General features: G+C 37.0%; 2 protein-coding genes across 4 annotated transcripts; one reads left to right on the forward strand and one right to left on the reverse strand.

Annotated features, from left to right (window-relative positions):
* Positions 1–7,768: 7,768 nt before the first annotated feature.
* On the reverse strand, positions 7,769–13,484 carry LOC143214582 (uncharacterized). Of its 2 annotated transcripts, XM_076435804.1 has the most exons (6): positions 11,421–13,484; positions 11,296–11,328; positions 11,117–11,229; positions 10,270–11,032; positions 9,676–9,770; positions 7,769–9,590 (listed from the first exon to the last, which is right to left on the reverse strand). In XM_076435804.1, exon 1 carries the CDS (start codon positions 13,393–13,395, stop codon positions 11,572–11,574), a length of 1,824 nt encoding a protein of 607 aa, XP_076291919.1. In that variant the 5' UTR covers positions 13,396–13,484; the 3' UTR covers positions 7,769–9,590; positions 9,676–9,770; positions 10,270–11,032; positions 11,117–11,229; positions 11,296–11,328; positions 11,421–11,571. The 2 variants fall into 2 exon arrangements, with proteins under 2 accessions (XP_076291919.1, XP_076291918.1); XM_076435803.1 differs by having other exon boundaries at positions 7,769–9,770.
* Positions 13,485–14,511: 1,027 nt separating this feature from the next.
* Positions 14,512–18,447, forward strand: LOC143214584 (uncharacterized). Of its 2 annotated transcripts, XM_076435806.1 has the most exons (13): positions 14,512–14,653; positions 15,120–15,418; positions 15,512–15,559; positions 15,630–15,662; positions 15,761–15,793; positions 15,895–15,927; positions 16,018–16,050; positions 16,127–16,159; positions 16,910–17,030; positions 17,418–17,577; positions 17,664–18,143; positions 18,236–18,268; positions 18,335–18,447. In XM_076435806.1, the coding sequence occupies exons 1-11, from the start codon at positions 14,645–14,647 to the stop codon at positions 18,023–18,025; spliced, it is 1,164 nt and encodes a 387-aa protein (XP_076291921.1). In that variant the 5' UTR covers positions 14,512–14,644; the 3' UTR covers positions 18,026–18,143; positions 18,236–18,268; positions 18,335–18,447. The 2 variants fall into 2 exon arrangements, with proteins under 2 accessions (XP_076291921.1, XP_076291920.1); XM_076435805.1 differs by having other exon boundaries at positions 14,550–15,418; positions 17,664–18,400.
* The last annotated feature ends 461 nt before the right edge of the window (positions 18,448–18,908 follow it).

Here is an 18,908-nt window from a genome sequence, read left to right on the forward strand (position 1 = left end):
AAAAATTATAGTCAAAAGACGATCCAGAGATCAAATAGTTCCAGTTGGGCCGTAGTGGCCTCTAATCGAAGCCCACGCAAATATCCTAAAAGCGACAATAACTCCGATTTGAGCACGGCTAATTTCAGTAACTATACTAACAGAGGAAGAACCGAGGACCGACGTTGGTCAAATAACATGTCCAACAGATTTGAAACCCTTCATAATGATTATGAGGAAAGAAACGGTTACCAAGGCGACGATGATCAGGAAAAAAATGGAAAGAGTCTCGGTTTCAGTAAATCTAGATCAAGTTCACACAAGAATAACTACAAAAATATTTCTCAACGTAATTCAGAACCTTTGCCTTACTCTAACAGAAACAGGAAACTTTTCAGAGTAGATACAGAAGTAATTAACACAATGCCTGAAGAGGAACTCCTGGAACAACTTATTCTTCTCATACAAGAACAAAACTTAGAAGATAAAGTAGAGGAGAGAATGAGACATAAAAGACTCCTTAAGATCCAAGAAAACAAAGGAACTACCCCTATTGCTAGGAGAAATTTGAATCCCTCTCTGGCGTCTCTAGACAAGATAAAGAGAAAAATCACAAGAGAAAAGGAAATTGATCTAATCAGAAAAAAAGTTAGAGATAACTACTACGAAGGAGAAGCCAGGATGGAAGTACAGGAGGTAGGGAATGAAGAGATACCCTCCACTTCCTCATCAAAAAAAAACTTTTTCAGTAGTAATTCTACGGTAGCTGAAGAGGAAAAAGGGTTAAATGACTGCAACTCCCAATATATAACCAACAGAATAGATCAGACTGATATTCTAGAAGATAGAGATACAATCACACTATCTTCTAAGATAAAGGAAAACATTCTCTAACCTAAACAAAAAAGAAAAAAAAAAATGGCTACAAAATCTATAAGAATTGGTCTTTGGAACGCTAGAAGCATCAAAAACAAACTAGACGATATTAAAATTCTAACGGAAGAATTCGATATATTGTGCATAACCGAAACTTGGTTATCAAACAAGGACAACTCCTTTTTTATTAAAGGATATAACGTCTACAGAAAGGATAGAGATAGTAACCTCCAAGGTGGAGGTACATGTCTAGTGATAAAAAATAGCATTAAGCACTCAATAAATACCATAAGTTCTCAAGAGATGAAGGAAACCGATTCTATATCCATAACTATATATAACTACAACAAGGAAATAGACATTATCCTATCCTATAGAAAACCGAGTCTGAAATGGACCAGACAAAACTGGATTAATCTATTCAATCGTAGAAGAAGCAACATAGACACCATCTTTTTAGGTGACTACAATGCCAAGAACACTCTTTGGAACTGTCGCGACACTAACAGAGAAGGTCGTTTCCTGGAGGAGGCCTTAATGGAATCAAACCTTTTCATTGTTAATGTGGATACCATTTCAAGGACTGGTTGCGAAAGACATAACCCATCCAATATTGACTTGTTTATATCAACAATGAACATAATTGGTAAGAGTCAGTACAAAAACACTGGTGAACAATGGGGTTCGGACCATTTCATCTTGGAAGTGATACTCCATGACAATATCAGATTCTGCAACAATAAAAAAGCAGGCAGAAAACTTTATAATGATATTTCAATGGATTGGTCTACATTTCGAAAATCAATCGAGACAAAACTTGAACAAATATCTACAAGTGATTTAGACAATAACGTTATAACAGACCAACTTCCAATACAGGACAGATACAATAGATTGGAAACCGTTATTAAGGAGGCTATCACAGACACACAAACCAAGGGCAGTAACATAAATAAATTCAACAAGAATAACCCTAGTAATAATTCTCATAGAAACTTCAAAGATAATCAGAACGACCAAGTTTCAAACAGGTCTCCCCCTAATAAAATAAATAGCAATAAAAGAAGCCCACCCTGGTGGGACAAAGAATGCTGGGAAAAAAGAAAAAAGCTGAGAAAAGCTGCTAACAAATTTTGTAAACACTCCACAATGGACAACTGGACAGATCTCAAAAAGGAAGAGACGGAGCTAAAAAAATTAATTAAAACAAAAATATACAAAACATGGCTTGACTTTGCTGAATCGATAAATAATGGAACCCCTACAGGGGAATTATGGAGTAAGATTAAAAGGCTACAGTATGGCTTCACTAAGCAGAGAGGTAACAAACAACCACCTGGACTCAGAAATCAACTTGAAGAAAATGCAATAAGAACACTCTCAAAAAAACCAAAGAGGAATGATCCCTATCGCCTTTCCGAAGGCGAAGACAGTGTACTTACACCAGGGAACTATGAAGCTCCAAGATTTCAAGAGGACACCACATGTGGCATAAATGATATATGGAATGATCCAATCACACAAGATGATATGCTACATAGCATACTAAGCTCGAATAAAAAATCTGCTCCTGGTCCAGATAACCTGGACAACAACATTATAAAAAATCTTCCTGCTTGCGCCAAACAAGAACTATTAGACATTTTTCAAAAGATATGGTCCAGCGATGAAGAAATTCCCGAACAATGGAAAACGGCTAGGGTTGTGTTTATTGACAAAATTGGCAAAAACTCTGTTAGACCGATATCAATGACCAGCTGCGTTGGCAAGATTTGCGAAAGAATTGTCACAAATAGGCTCACTAACTGGGTAGAGAACTGTAAATTAATTCACGATTCTCAAAATGGATTCAGAAAGGGAAGAACCACGGTGGATAACTTGGCTTCCCTGTTTTCAATTATAAGGCGGAACAACAATAACAATAAGCAATCTATAGTAATTCTTATAGACGTTAAAGCAGCGTACGATAATGTGGATCATGGGACCCTCCTAAACATTCTAAAGAAGATCAACTGCCCAAAAAATATATACAATTTTATTAGGAAATGGTTAAAGAATAGAAAAAATATGTTCTCCAGGGAATATGAGACGGACACTACAGAAGACAGCCTGACGGGCCTACCACAGGGGGCTATTCTTAGCCCCATCCTATATAATATATACACACGAGGCCTAGGTCTGAGACTAGAGGAAGAGGGCTATGAAATTCTTCAATATGCCGATGATATCGCTATCATAATTACATGCAATAACTTGCTCGAAGCTGAACAGAAATCCTTAAACGCAATACAAATTCTTTCTGAGAAACTAAATGAAATCCAACTTGAAATCTCTTTAATAAAAACTCAGATTCTATATTTTAGAAAATCCACCCAAGGAAAGAAGAAACTCCAGCTGACAGTAGGACAGGATACTATTGAAGAATCCGACAGCGCCAGATTCCTAGGAGTAGTAATAGATAACAAATTAAAATTTAACCTCCAGGTTAAAGAAACTGAAATTAAAGCAAAGAAAAGACTGAACATGCTAAGGTACATAGCACACATTAAAAACGGTGCCTCGTCAGATATTATAATATATCTTTATAAAAGTCTGGTAAGATCAGTGTTGGAGTATGCTATAATAACATATTACAGCCCTGCCAATAGTTCGATGGAAAGATTTCAAAAAACCCAAAACGAGGGAATAAGAATAGCCATGGGATATAGAAATTCGACCCCAACCAATGTCATGGCAGTGGAAGCAGGAATAATGAACTTTGAAGAAAGAGTAAACCTACTTTCGGAGAAGTTCATATTGAAGTTGAGATCCAAAAAGAATAACAAAACCTTGATGCATATTAATAGTCAAATAGTTAACTACGATGGAATGGTCATACCAGTTAATAAAGATACTACTTTAAATAAAACATGGAGGGAAACAAAAGATATGGAAGACATTATATGGAAAACAGACTATTGGGAAGACGAAAAAGACCTAAAGGAACTGAAGAAAATCGACTGGAAGAACCTGATTGATTTAGAAACTGGGTTCGTAAGGCAATGTCACAAATTCAATGATGAAACTCTTATTAACATGATCAAGGAAAAATTTGGGATCACAGAAGAAAACCCGATTTTAATATTCACAGACGGATCAAAAAAAAAGACAGTTCCTCAAACGGAGCAGGCATCGTTACCAGGAAGGATAGCACATGGGAAGAAGAGGGCCTCAGTATTAACAAAGTTGCAACCATATTTACCACTGAATGCATTGCTATCAGCTGTCACGTCCGGTGGTCCAACCGTCATTAATAAATAATAAATAACCACAATACAAATATTCCCTAACTCTATTTAATAATTTCTTTAACTAATGTTCCGCAAGAAATAGAAATAAAATATTGTAATCATATACAAAGCGAATAAACCGAAATATAATACGCGAGCGAGGTTAAATAACAAAAGCAGCTGCAGACCACCTACAGCGCAAAATTACAAGAAAACCACCCAAGCAAAAATTAAATACCAAGAAGACCAAGAACGCAATAGAGCTGACACATAGACCGAAAGCACTCCGGAAGAACGCGAGAAACGGAGGATCCAGCTGAGAGAGAGAAAGACACAGGAATAATTCAACGAATAAAAACTGCAGAATACGATTATGATGACAAGTGAAAACCGAACCAACTCCACAAGGATTTGGGGTAGAACAAAAGATAGAAGAAAATATAAAAACGACGACACCTCGCCAGCGTGAGCAGTAGTAATAAAACCAGCAGTCGAGTAACGAGTCGTACTATTATAATCTCAAACAATATTTGTGAAATAGCCGCGATTCGATAACGTTCGTGATTGTACAAGTGTGTGTTACCAAAACAAACTCTAACCGAACCCTAGAGGATTAATTATCATAAGCCGAATCAGCGTAACGGTAAATACTAATATTTATAACAATTACTAACTCTCGTATCGATTACTCAAAACTCAAATGTATTCTGAATTCATTGTTTAAATACACTCCGTTTAACTTCTATTAAACATCAGCTTCTCCAAATTCATTTCGAACCCCTGACTTCGATTTCCTCGTTACGAATAGATTTTAATAGAATCGCATAAGTATCATAAAATCTTCATTTTCCCGAACCAGAGCCGGTGAATGCAGGTAGGTTCGAAACTGCTTCATATCTCGTAATCATTATTGTAGTAAATTCTTTTAACTCGTACCTCCAATTAAAAGGCGTCCATCTTAGGACGTAACACAGCAAAGCAATTTGCATGGTAGAAGAAAAATATATAAATAACAATGTCAAAATAATTATCTTAACAGATTCAGAGAGTGCTCTGAGTGGACTGCAAAACATCTCACCAGACAAGAGCATAAACCCATGGATCATAAAAATCGCAAAACAAGTTAACAAGAATATTCTTTGCATGGATACCAGCTCATGCGGGAATTGAAGGGAATGAGAGAGCAGATACAATAGCGAAGGAAAGAACAAATTATGAACAGGATGAGGACATTAAAATACCAGCAAACGATGTAATTAATCATATCATAGACAGTAGGTGGAAAAAATCAGATCAGAAACACAAAAGTGAAGGATTATATAAGGGGACAAGATACTTTGAAACCTCTGACAACAATATTGGCAAAAGAAAGCCATGGTTCGAAGCCATAAAAAACATAGGAAGACGCTCCATAAACATGCTAAGTAGAATTAGATCTAACCACTACAATTTAGCAGCATCACTTTATAGAAAAAATTATATCAATTACACACAATGCGAATGCGGTCACGAAGTGGAGGATATAGATCACATCATTTGGAATTGTCCAATTTACGAAAGGAAGAGAGGAAAACTATTAAGACTTTTCGCTAGAAAAGATATAGATCTAGAAGAGGAAGTATCCAAAATATTGGGTAAAAAAGATGTTACCATCCTGAGGTCAATAGCGGCCTTCTTGTTACAAATTGATAAATCTATTTAAACATATCACAACCAAATAAAAGGTGCAATGAGAAGGTGCTCTTCGAAATACAAAGTACAAATTAATTTTAAGACGAAAGGATTAAATATTAAGTACCAAGTTTTAGATTCTAAGTCTATTTATACATAAGACTGATCTACCCCAATATCACTTAACCTATGGAAAAGAAAAAAAAATATATATATACGATAAGGTTGATACTCTATTTCTGATAAGTGCAATAACAATATGCAAAATAGAAATAGTCACTGACTGACTAGTGGATAAGGGAAATAGAGAGCAAAAGAGACATTTTGTTGAAAAGTACAAAACAGAAAATAGAATAGTAATACAAAAGACGGGTTTGCTTTGGGCAAATAGAACTCCGGTTCTCCAACGCCATCTCTGCGCAATGCGGGGTAATGAATAAACTAAACTAAACTAAACTACTTTATGTTTACATCATAAATCTATCCGTATTACTACCTAACCTTAAAAGTTGTATTATGACAAGTTTTCTTAAAACAGTAAATGAAAATTATTCATGTCGGTATAATTCTTTAAAAAATGTTTTTTCAGATTGTAAACTTGCTTTAAAAATTAAAATGTCAGGATGACCATCACTAGAAGTAAAACTCTTGATCCTAGTCGAAACAGAATTAATAAGTATGATAGAGTACAAATTAAAAGTAACAGCAAGCCAAAAGTCTTCATAAAATCTAAGGATATTATTAAAAATGACGGATTAAAGGACAGTAGAAGATTTAATAAAAATAAAAATTTAAGAGAATTGAAGAATCTCATTCCGTTGAGTCCATCATACAAGCTCTCAATGCAATGGATGGTGGGTTATCGTTCAGGGAAGCTGCTAACCTGTATGAGATTCCAAAAAGCACATTGCATTCAAAAATGAAAAATTTAAGTTCTGTGGATGCTAAGAAAGGATCACCAACTGTACTGTCTAAGACAGAAGAAGATGACATAGAAAAATGGATGATTTACTGTGCCGAGCAGGGATTTCCAGTAACAAAAGATATTGTGTGTGATCAAGTTCAAAAATTTATCACTTCAGAGAACAGAAAAACACCTTTTAGAAATAACAGACCAGGCCACCGCTGGTTTAATGGATTTATGAAGAGACATACAAACCTAAGCAAGCAAATCGCACAAAATCTTACTGTAAAAAGAGCGTCAGTTTCTGAAAGTGATTTGAGGCTTTGGTTTCATGATGTTGAAAGCAAAATGAAAGATAAAGGAATACCCTTAACAGATCCTAAAAGAATATTCAACTTGGACGAATCCTCTTTCATGCTTGTACCCAAAGAAAGTAGTGTTTTGGCAGAGAAAGGTGCACCAGTAAAAAGAATTGTTTCAAACAATGAGAAGGGCTGCTTAACAGTATTGTTTACAGCATCTGCTGAAGGGGTAATTCTACCTCCAATGATCATGTTTGATCTAAAAAATGTACCCAAAAAAGAAATCTTAGAAAAGATTCCAGAAAGCTGGGGAGTAGCCTATAGTGATAATGACTGGATGACAGCAGAAACTTTTTTCCAGTTTATAGCAAATATTTTTGTACCTTGGCTGAAGAAAAATAATTATCAATTCCCTGTAATTTTGTTTGTAGATAACCATGCGTCACACGTTAACTTGCCTTTATGCAAGTTTTGTGTAGAAAACCAAGTGGAATTGGTCGCACTATATCCCAATTCTACTCACATAATAGCTGGTCTAAAGCAACTAATGATACAAAAAGAGATGAAATTAAAGAAGAAAAAGCAAAATTATGCACTCAATTAGACTAAATCAATTAGACTTTCTCTAAAAATTAGAGAATAGAATTTAATAGAATTTAATAGAATAATATTTTTGTATGTAATTTGTTAAAAATTTAATAAAGTTCGATGTTATAGACATAATTATATGTTGTGGGTTCGTAAATAACGAGAAGCACCTTCAATGGTTAACGATATAAACATATATTTGGTTAAATAATACAATACGCAAAGGATCTTTTATTCGTCATGCGCAACCAACCAACGTTTTAGGTTATGTTCGTTCGATCAACTCGTAAATTGAATTTGTCCCGGTATAGGCTTTACTTCTGTCCAGGTACTAGCTTAGATTGGATTTAATATGTCCCACTATAGGTTTGAATTATTCTTGTTAATACAATTAAGATATTAACCTAAACAATGATTTTTTTATTTTAAATTACTTTACAAACTCTGAACTGTATGTTAAAAATCTAAAAAAATTATTTTTATTTATTTAAAGTGATAAAATTTAAAATAGAAAAATATGCTGTCCAGGCATAGGGCACTTCACCTTATACACGAGACTTGAAATTGGTTTTTGAAAAATATAACAATGTAGATGTGCTAGAGTGTTTTGTAGATGCAGACTGGGCCGGCGATATAGTAGATAGGAAATCAACGACTGGATATGTCATAAAAATGTATGGGAATTTGATCTATTGGAAATCGAAGAAACAAGGTAGCGTGACGAAGTCTTCGACAGCTGCTGAGTATGTAGCATTGTCAGAGGCTGTAAGTGAACTAAAATTAGTAAAAGATATATTGAGCGACTTTAGAATTGAAATAGATAAACCAATAGATATACATGAAGATAATTCTGGAGCAATAAACATAGCTAAATTTGGGAATTTCACGAAGAATTCTAAATATATTGAAACCCATTATCATTTTGTGAATGAAAACTATTCGAATGGTGTTATCGACATTAAAAAAAATTGATTCTGAAGAAAATGTAGCAGATATTTTTACCAAGTCACTAGGCAAAAGTAAGTTTGAAAAGTTCAGAACAATGTTAAACATAATTTAATGTAAGTTAAGCAACTCAATACTACTTTAAGTTTAAATTAAAGAAATAAAATATTTTTTTTTGGAGTTTCTAACAAGTAGAATAAGATGATATGTACGGAATAATATTGTGAATTTAAGGGGGCGTGTTAGAATATAAGGTAAATTCACATATATACCCAGCCAACCAAAAATCTAAAGGTCGACCTCCTGTGCGCGCATATGCCGAGCTAGTGTCGACCGTAGGACCAGGGTTTGGACATGGGCATGAGGTCGGCATCAGGTCGGCACGAATCGACCGAATGTGCCTTTGTGGCAGCACTGTCGCACTGATGAATATCGTTTTACAGGGCAGCACCGTCAGCGAGCGTAGGTCGCACTAATGTGGCAGATGGCGGCGAAGTAAATTTCTATCGTACCAAATACACAGCACTTGTCCCTTTTATTCACGCATTCATTCTCAACAATTCGAAATACCCATACAAATTTTATTTAGTTCTCCTATTTGTTATTTTTTCTAGACTAAGGATCTTTATGCGAAATAAAAATTATCTGCATCAATTACAAGAGACACAAGCTAAAAATTACATTGCCGTACAAATCTCTTTACAGTTCAATTTCAACTAATTTACATTTAAATTTATTGAATACACTTATTTTAATGTAAAATATTAAGAATTTTAAATTTTTATTACTACATATCGCAGGGAGTTGGTGGGTGAAGGGATTCTAAATGAACGAAACAGGAAATAATTAATAAATAGTATATTTTGTAATTTATTTTGATTAGTTTTCTTTATTACTCAACTTAGATTCTTACATATTAGGGATTCGCTGTACATACATAGGCACACCTGGTCCATGGAAATTTCATTACTTCAGAAGCATCTTCTGGTTGGGATTTCTGGTCGAGTCTGGACATATTTTCCTGATTCTGCGCCTCTTCTCCGGAACGGCGTACTCCTTCAGGGTAACTCGAACATAAACCAAATATAAATGAAACTAATATAAAATATAACTAATATAAACCAAATAAATTTTTACAAACCTTGGCTTGCGCGGACACTGCTCGTTATTTCGCATTAATCTTGCAGTCCATTCATATGCGGGGGAGTCACATGTCCTTGTAGTCAGGTTGCAGAGCTGGAGAGAATACTATTTTAAATAGTAAATAATAAATAATCCTATTTATTTTAAAGTATATGTACAATTTCGAAAATAAAATGATTTATTTGAGGCAGTAATTTTTGCAAATAGTATTTGAAAATAGTATTTTATTTTAGGAATATTGAAAATATTTGGACTTTGTCTTTATATTTTCAATTTCAATTTTAAATAGTATTGCTGAAAATAATGGTTCGCATTCGAGAAACATACACTGTATGCTTATCAACTAGCCTCAGTAGGCACAAGAAATACAATATTCTATTTTGTGTTTCACATTATTGAAATAGAAATATTTTATTTTGTGGTTCCGATTGTTAAAATGGAAATATTTTATTTTGTGGTTTCGATTATTAAAATGGAAATATTTTATTTTCGAAATCGTATATCTTATAAAAAATACTATTTTCTTTAAGCAAAATAAGGTTGAAAGTATTAAATAGTATTTGAAATATTTGTTTCGCCAAATAATGCCCACCTCTGTCAGGTTGGTAGTTGAGGACGGCTCGGCGCCGCACAGTGGAATCTTTCGTCCAAATCGGAGACCAAATCAAAGAACTTTCGATAGAAATGAGGTAGAGCGATGAAATTTTTTTAAAATTAAAGCTGAAACTTGGCAGAATATGGGAAAATAGGAAGATTATGGTACGAACGTTTTATAACCTCGAGAAAATTCGTTAAACAATTTGTTCACAAAAATCGATTTCTTGTAAAATCCTGAGGTCGTAGACAAATTTTGAGACCAGATTTAAAATCAGCGTGAAAAAATCTACAGGAAATGATGTATGGCATGTTACAAAAAAATTTTTTTCTACCCGTGGTATTGCAAAAACCACAATTTTCGTGACATTGTGCAAGTTTGACGATTTTTTTCAAGGTTAAAAAATGTTCGTACCATAATCTCCCTATTTTTCCCATATTCTGCCAAGTTTCAGCTATAATTAAAAAAAATTTCAGCTCTCTATCTCATTTCTATCGGAAGTTCTTTGATTTTGTCTCCGAAATGGACGAAAAGTTCCACTGTGCGCCGTCGCCGTTTTCGTCACCGGGGTAAACGTGGTCATCCTCGTAGTCGCGGCCTGTCCAACATCCGCGAGCATCGGCTCCGGCGAGGGCGTCGCGGAGGGTTCGCTTGACGATTGAAGTGCCCGCGCACCCGCTGCTTTGCCTCTTCAAGCGCTGCCTTCCCCGCCGCCGCGAAATCCGTTGTCGTTGGTACCAGGTTGACCGGATCGTAGTCTCTGTAACATTCATGTGATAAATAAATATATTAATCGATGAATTAATAATTAGATTCAACTGAATAAAAGATGTACAATGCTTACCGTGGATGGCCCTCATTATCCGTCTGTAGTACAGTAGGCGGGTCCCACGGATACCCGATCACGTGCGCAACGTCACGACAGTGCCGCGATTCTTCCAGTTATTCCGCTGTTGGCTGTGGAAAATTTGTACATTAATATTAATTAATTACAATTATTATATATAACCTCGTGTTACTTACTCCACCTTCTTCTCCAATTGCTGCAGTCTGATACTAAAACAAAGGTTGATAAATTAATACATTTATATTAATTAATTATAATTATTACATGCTAACGATTTCATATATAACCTCGTGTTACTTACTCCTTTTCCTTTTGCACGCGTAACCAATAGATTTCCGCATTACCCTGGAGGTACTATTGACAATGCGTTTTTTTTCAGTGGTATCCCCAGTAGGCCTACTCCACTATACATAAAAAATACTCACGCAAGGACATAAAAGGGTGCAATGTCCTTACGTTTTCTCAGCGTGCGCAAGCACTTTGACAACCCATTGGGATGAGATACCCAATGCGTCATCGCCGTTTGCATGCGTACTGTTCAGCGGCATTCGATAACATTTTGCCGTGACATCTTGTATACTTACAAAGGTTACATCTGTGCTCAAAGCCGCACATTTAAAAATATCCAAATCCGAAGAGGATAATAATACATCGTAAAATTGATCTATAATTTCAAAACGTCTAACACCTAACGTGTACGCATCTTCGCACGGGTGAATTGATGCGATAATACAAATTGATCCGTCGCGTAAAATGCAGCAGTTGTCGCGATCGTTTTTGGAAAAGCCTAAATTGAAAAATTTAATCATGGAAGCATGGACAGTGGTAGTGGAATAATCACTACATCCCTCCGTGCTACCATGACTTTTTAATTCCGCCATCCTATTTACATACTGTTGGAGGGGTTTACCCGGCGTTCTGATATATCTATTAAAAATGGACATTGTGTTTTCGTACGCAAACGCGGAAAATGAATCTAACGTTCCGAAACGGCTGGCGTCATCCGCCAAATGAAGGAGGCAGTGGACATTATACGATAAGAAAGATGAACCGTAAAATTCTTCGGAAGTAGAAACAAACAATTCCAATGCCGCTTTTGCAAAATTCACATGTTTCTCTATAAGCGAGGGTGAAACTAATATCCTAATCGCGATATAGAGCAACAAAAAATGAGTATACACATTCGTAGCTAATATCCCGTACATTACTACCGGGCCGGTATATAAGAGAAATTGGCGAAACTCGGTCGCTTTAAAAGTTGAATATTCTTCTATTGGCCTCGGGCGTCTAGAAAAATAGGATGGACAGTACTTATCGAGTACTGCCATTCGCGCGGAGATGATAGAAATCATGTTTCGGGACAATCTTGTTTCCTTTGAATAATTACCAGACACCCAGGCGGATAACAATTTCTTTACAATGCCCAGACAAACAAGGTGCATGTATTCGAAGGGAACCTGAGAAACCATTTCCATTTGGAGGGCCGCTAATGGACTATTTCCTTTTTGATGATATTTATCGGGGCTATTGGCATAATCATTATCGCATCGACGATGATGATTGATGCCACGGAAAACCCGACGTTTCCCTATTGTGGTACCGCACAATTTACATTTGGAACAAGGATTAGAAGATAAATGATTTTTGTGATTTAAAATAAAAGCCCGCGCTAGTGCATCCGCAATAAAACATCTCAACTGCACAGGGATTGTTTTACCTTGAAAAATAATGCCTCCTTTCGACATCATCACATTGATGTCGGAGACAAATTTTTTAAGGTAAATATTACAATCCCCGGGTTTATTTGGACCTTTATAGATGCCTACAACCATCGGTTTGCTATTACGCATATTTATGATTCGAATTTGAATTGGCCAAAGCTGAACTTTTTTGTGGGTGTCGATGGTGCACCCGTCAACATGGAAATCTAAAATTAAACGTTCGGGAATGGTTTCGAGGGTTTCACATAAGTATTCTATTATTTTAGACTCTACCCCGAAATGAACATATTCACCAGGCTCCACCACAGACGTGGTGACTCTGGTGCGTGGCGTGGAAAGTAAAGTTCTTGCATCTATTGGCAACTTCCGAAAACACGAATGTTTGTGCAAAACGCGTAATATGTTATTCGCCTGGGTGTGCGATATGTTATTGTCCACGAAACAAGTGGCTAAACTATCGCGAAACGAGGGTTCTGACACAGCGACAGCAGATGGCCGGGCTGTGTCATTGCGCGACGGAATTGACGAAGGAAAAGAACTCGAAGTGCCGGGCATGTCGTGATCAATATCTACAGGGTGCGCCGTCTGTAGGTACCATATGTTAAACGCTAAAACAATTGCTATTCGTAAACATTCCGGAGAATATTCTAGCGTATTTGACAGCTCATTTCATACCATTATTCACCATGAATAACTTAACACCAGCACAATGACTCTCCTCAGAAGATTGTTCCCGAATCGCTTAATCTCGAAAAATGGCGATTACAATTGGCCTCCACGTTCGCCGGATTTGACGCCTCCAGACTGCTCCAGACTTTTTTCTGTGGGGATATTTAAAGTCAAAAGTTTATGTTGGCGCGCCGCGGTCCCTCCAGGAGCTGAAAGATGCAATCCGTAAGGAAATAACGGAAATAATGCCCGAAACGTTGCAAAAAGTTATGGGAAATGCCCAAAAACGAGCATTTCTTTGCGTCGTTCATAAAGGTGATTACTTGCCCGACGTTGTATTTAAAAAATGAATTTTTTGTATTGGTATAAACCAAAGTAAATAAATATCGCAAACCGAACTCGATTTAATTACGTTTTCACTATTTTATAAGCATTTAACATATGGTACCTACAAATGGCGCACCCTGTATGTCGATAGTAGGTTGACGCGAAGACTCGACATTAGAATACGCGAACGAAGACGAGCTGGTGAGAGGAATATCCGGTACACTAACATTAGCGGGGCGTGCTGCTTTTTTACGCGACCTCAACTTTGTTCTTACTACATTCAAAACGCGCCGTTTTTTACTGGAACTCAATTCCCGAAATGGTTTCCGCGGTAACGACGTTCGTAAGCTTTTGCTAGACATTGGCAAAATGAAATCGAATAACCGATATAAAAAAAATATAAATACCTTCCTTTCACGTGCTGGTCAAATCGCGTAATCCAATGAGGAAACCACTAAGCACCTATAAGCTCCTATAAGCACTCACTAGTATCACCTACTGTCGTGAATAGCAATAGAAGCGGTGAATAGCCCGCGAAGAACACGCGAAGCGCGCGTCCAACGAAAACAGGCGAAACACGCCTCCGCGAAGAACAGGCGAAGCGCGCGTCCAGCGAAAACAGGCGAAATGGGCCTCCCGCGAAGAACAGGTGAAACGCGCGTTCCGCGAAAAAACAGACGAATAACGTCGAGACAAAAGACAATCGAACAACGGCCCACGATTCTGGCATTACTATCTCTGCCGGCAATAGATCCTGAGAAGCGCTCCCGTTCACTTGCGACATAAAAATTCTCCGAACATCAGCATCATGGATAAAGTAAGCTTGAATTTTTAATTTCTACTTGCCGAATTGTTTGATCGTATCGTTGCCATTGTTGCTGGCACTCCTCGTAGACTGCACGTGACACTGTAATGTAATTTAAATTAGATAACTATTGTACATATTTTCATTTGCACAGGAAGCAAGGTAAGTATGTATTACATTTTTTTAACTTACTTCTCATCAACTTTGTCAACTACTGACGATATCTTATTTCCTTATTTTCATCACTAGAAGTTGAAAAATTCGTTGACAAGAAGTAAGTTAAAAAAATTAAATACACTTATGTACCTTACTTCCTGTGTAAATAAAAATATAATTATCGACAATACATGTTCAATTAAAATTACATTACAGTGTCTCGCACAGCCTACGAGGAGTGTCAGCGACAATCGTCTGTTTTTTTCTTCCCATTCTTTGATTAATGATATTAATATTCTCTTTCGACGTTCATACATTTCAGAATCAACAACGTCCAAAAAGGCGGCAACAGTTGCCAGCCAAATATCAAACAGCCTCGGGGGAGGCAGAGCCACCCCGCAAAATATCGCAGAAGCAGCAAAAAACCCCCTCACGCGAGGATATGCTGTTACTGCTGCAGTCCAGTATCGAGTCGTCGGATCCGCAGATGAACATTCAATTCCCGCCAAATCCTCTGATCCAGAATCGTTCCTCCTCGTCCAACAACCCTAAACCTTCCCCACCACTTCCCATCCCCATCCCGACTCCGACACTCCAGGCGCTTCCTCCGCAGCAAGACAGGTGAGAAGCACGAGTTGCACATTTGTTTTAAAATTTAGTAATAATTGTAATTAAATTGTATAGTAAATGGTATCACGTTTGTATTTGTTTTAGTATGACGATATTGCTGCATCTTGTCCAGCAGTTGGGGCAGAGGTTTGAGTAAGTAATACAATAACAATTACAATTGATTGTAATTAATTAATATTAATTTATCAACCTTTTCTTTTAGTATGGGACTGCAGCAGTTGGAGCAGAAGATGAAGTAAGTTACACATGGTTATATTTAATCGTTAGTATGTAATGATTGGAATTAATTAATATTAATTTATTAATTTATCAATTTCTCAACCTTTCTTTCAGTATGGGACTGCAGCAATTAGAGCAGAGGGTGGAGTAAGTGACACGTGGTTATACAAACGTATTCACTAGCATGTAAAATTACAATTAATTAATATTAATTTATTAATTTATCAATTTCTCAATCTTTCTTTCAGTATGGGACTGCAGCAGTTGCAGCAGAATGTAGAGTAAGTGACACGTGGTTATATGTATTCGCTAGCATGTAATAATTGTAATTAATTAATATTAATTTATCAATTCATCAACCTTTGTTTTAGTATGGGACTGCAGGAAATCCAGCAAAAAGTTGAGTAAGTAACACGTGGTTATATATAATAATTGTAATTAATTAATATAAATGTAATAATTTAACAACCTTTGTTTTAGAATGAGTACGAAGCAATTGGAGAAGAAGGTGGAGTAAGTAACAACACGTGGTTTTATATACAGGGTGAGTCCGCAGAAACAGAACAACTAAATATCTCCGTTACTTTTCGTTGTACAAAAAAACTTCTTAGGACAAAGTTACACTGTTTGAAGGGCCACGTGTAACGGTGTAAGGGAAAAAATTTTCAAGGTAATTTTTTACAAGATTTCAAGGTCATCCATATTTTTTTAAATGGAATGAGGTATTTTTTAATACATCAATCGATGCAGCTGGACATTCGTTATAAAAAAGTACTAATTTATGTATGTCGAAAAGTGAGTAGTTCACGAGATATTTCGATTTAAATAACTCTAAAACACCATTACTGTCGTAGTAACAATAAGACGTTAGCGTCTACTTGTGTAACGTTTTACTACGACAGTAATGGTGTTTTACAGTTACTCAAATCGAAATATCTCGTGAACTACTAACATTTCGACATACATAGGTTAGTACTTTTTTATAACGAATGTCCAGCTGCATCGATTGATGTATTAAAAAATACCTCATTTCATTTAAAAAAAATATCAATGACCTTGAAATCTTGTAAAAAAATAACCTTGAAAATTTTTTCCCTCACATCGTTACATGTGGCCCTTCAAACAGTGTAACTTTGTCCTAAGAAGTTTTTTTGTACAACGAAAAGTAACGGAGATATTTAGGTGTTCTGTTTCTGCGGACTCACCCTGTATAATGATTGTAATTAATTAATATTAATGTACGAATTTCTCTACAACCGTCAGGAAAATAACTGGGATGGTACGGGCCGAGTATCTAGGGCAACGACCGCACTGGATACCGCTAGATTCTCAAGAGGATATCCAAAATTTTGAGAATTGTCCCGATAGCGACTACCACAGTGTCGTAAGTATATTGCAATAAAGGAGAATATTGTGTTATTAACCGTCTTAGTGCCGGGCGAAATAGAGGTGCCTATGCGAGAAAAATCGGCCGAATTTCACAGTTTTACAAGGGTTCGGGAAAATGCTTATAAAAACCAAACGAGAAACGATATTTACATGATTCAAAAAGCTGCGTATTATAGATGAAATACAGAACTAAACAATGACACTAGTTTTTTTGTCAGTTTTTTTTTTTCTCCCGCAATGCGAATAGTAAAGCGCTACGAGGCGCGGGCCGATATATCGGCTCTGGCACTTCTCGCCAGTGTAGCAGGAGCCGATATATCGGCTCCCGGCACTCAAAAGGTTAAGTTTATGAATATAAAAAGTAATGTTTATTTTTTTTCAGGTTGGGTATTTGCACCAATTAGGAGGGCACTCGTTGCGAGAAGCAGTCAGAGCTTGTTTCGACGATGCCCTCTCCGGCACTGTGGCATTGACGCATACGTGGACGGGCATCCGTGGAACCCGCCCGCTGTATAACACGCGGATAGTGAGGGCCATCTACGGTAAGTATTGCACATCTCTTATTCAGTACAATCTAATTATTAATTTATCGATTATTATATATATTTTATTTAAATGAATGTTACAGAAGCTACGCTCCGGTCAGCCTCCTATCCAAAGGGTACGAAGGCTGATTTCGCGGATTCCGGGAAGGCGGCGCTCAAAGCCGCAAAGCAACGGACACGGCCATCGGCAAGCGTACCCTCCGCCGACGCCCTCGCCGTAACCGACGCCCGAGCATGCTGGACAGGTCGCAACGACGACGACGACGGCGACGACAACGACAACTCGAACAATAACTGCAACGACGACGACGACCACAATAACAGAAACGGCGACGTTATCGACTACGTCTTGGACCAAAACGACGACGATGCCGTTTTCGAGTACCTCCGTGCCGAAAACGATGACAGTATAGAGTACTTAGAACCGGAGTTCAACGACATGTAACGACCTATAAATAGTGGAGTAGGCCTACTGGGGATACCACTGAAAAAAAAACGCATTGTCAATAGTACCTCCAGGGTAATGCGGAAATCTATTGGTTACGCGTGCAAACGGAAAAGGAGTAAGTAACACGAGGTTATATATGAAATCGTTAGCATGTAATAATTATAATTAATTAATATAAATGTATTAATTTATCAACCTTTGTTTTAGTATCAGACTGCAGCAATTGGAGAAGAAGGTGGAGTAAGTAACACGAGGTTATATATAATAATTGTAATTAATTAATATTAATGTACAAATTTTCCACAGCCAACAGCGGAATAACTGGGAGAATCGCGGCACTGTCGTGACGTTGTGCACGTGGTCGGGTATCCGTGGGACCCGCCTACTGTACTACAGACGGATAATGAGGGCCATCCACGGTAAGCATTGTACATCTTTTATTCAGTTGAATCTAATTATTAATTCATCGATTAATATATTTATTTATCACATGAATGTTACAGAGACTACGATCCGGTCAACCTGGTACCAACGACGACGGATTTCGCGGCGGCGGGGAAGGCAGCGCACTTCAATCGTCAAGCGAACCTTCCGCGACGCCCTTGCCGTCACCGATGCCCGCGGATGTTGGACAGGCCGCGACTACGAAGATGACCACTTTTACCCCGGTGACAAAAACGGCGATGGCGCCGAGCCGTCCTCAACTACCAACCTGACAGAGGTGGGCATTATTTGGCGAAACAAATATTTCAAATACTATTTAATACTTTCGACCTTATTTTGCTTAAAGAAAATAGTATTTTTTATAAGATATACAGTTTCGAAAATAAAATATTTCCATTTTAACAATCGGAACCACAAAATAAAATATTTCTATTTC

The sequence above is a fragment of the Lasioglossum baleicum genome, chromosome 12, assembly GCF_051020765.1.
Source record: "Lasioglossum baleicum chromosome 12, iyLasBale1, whole genome shotgun sequence".
NCBI classification, from domain to species: Eukaryota; Metazoa; Arthropoda; class Insecta; order Hymenoptera; family Halictidae; genus Lasioglossum; species Lasioglossum baleicum.

What these genes read in the sequence shown, in the direction of transcription:
- LOC143214582 (XM_076435804.1), bottom strand. Translation starts at nt 13,395, where the DNA reads ATGCCCGGCACTTCGAGTTCTTTTCCTTCGTCAATTCCGTCGCGCAAT.
- LOC143214584 (XM_076435805.1), top strand. Translation starts at nt 15,081, where the DNA reads ATGATATTAATATTCTCTTTCGACGTTCATACATTTCAGAATCAACAA. An exon ending in CAATTAGAGCAGAGGGTGGA is followed by an intron (nt 15,794 to 15,894) that starts GTAAGTGACACG and finishes TCTTTCTTTCAG; the next exon opens with TATGGGACTGCAGCAGTTGC. An exon ending in ATAGCGACTACCACAGTGTC is followed by an intron (nt 17,031 to 17,417) that starts GTAAGTATATTG and finishes ATTTTTTTTCAG; the next exon opens with GTTGGGTATTTGCACCAATT.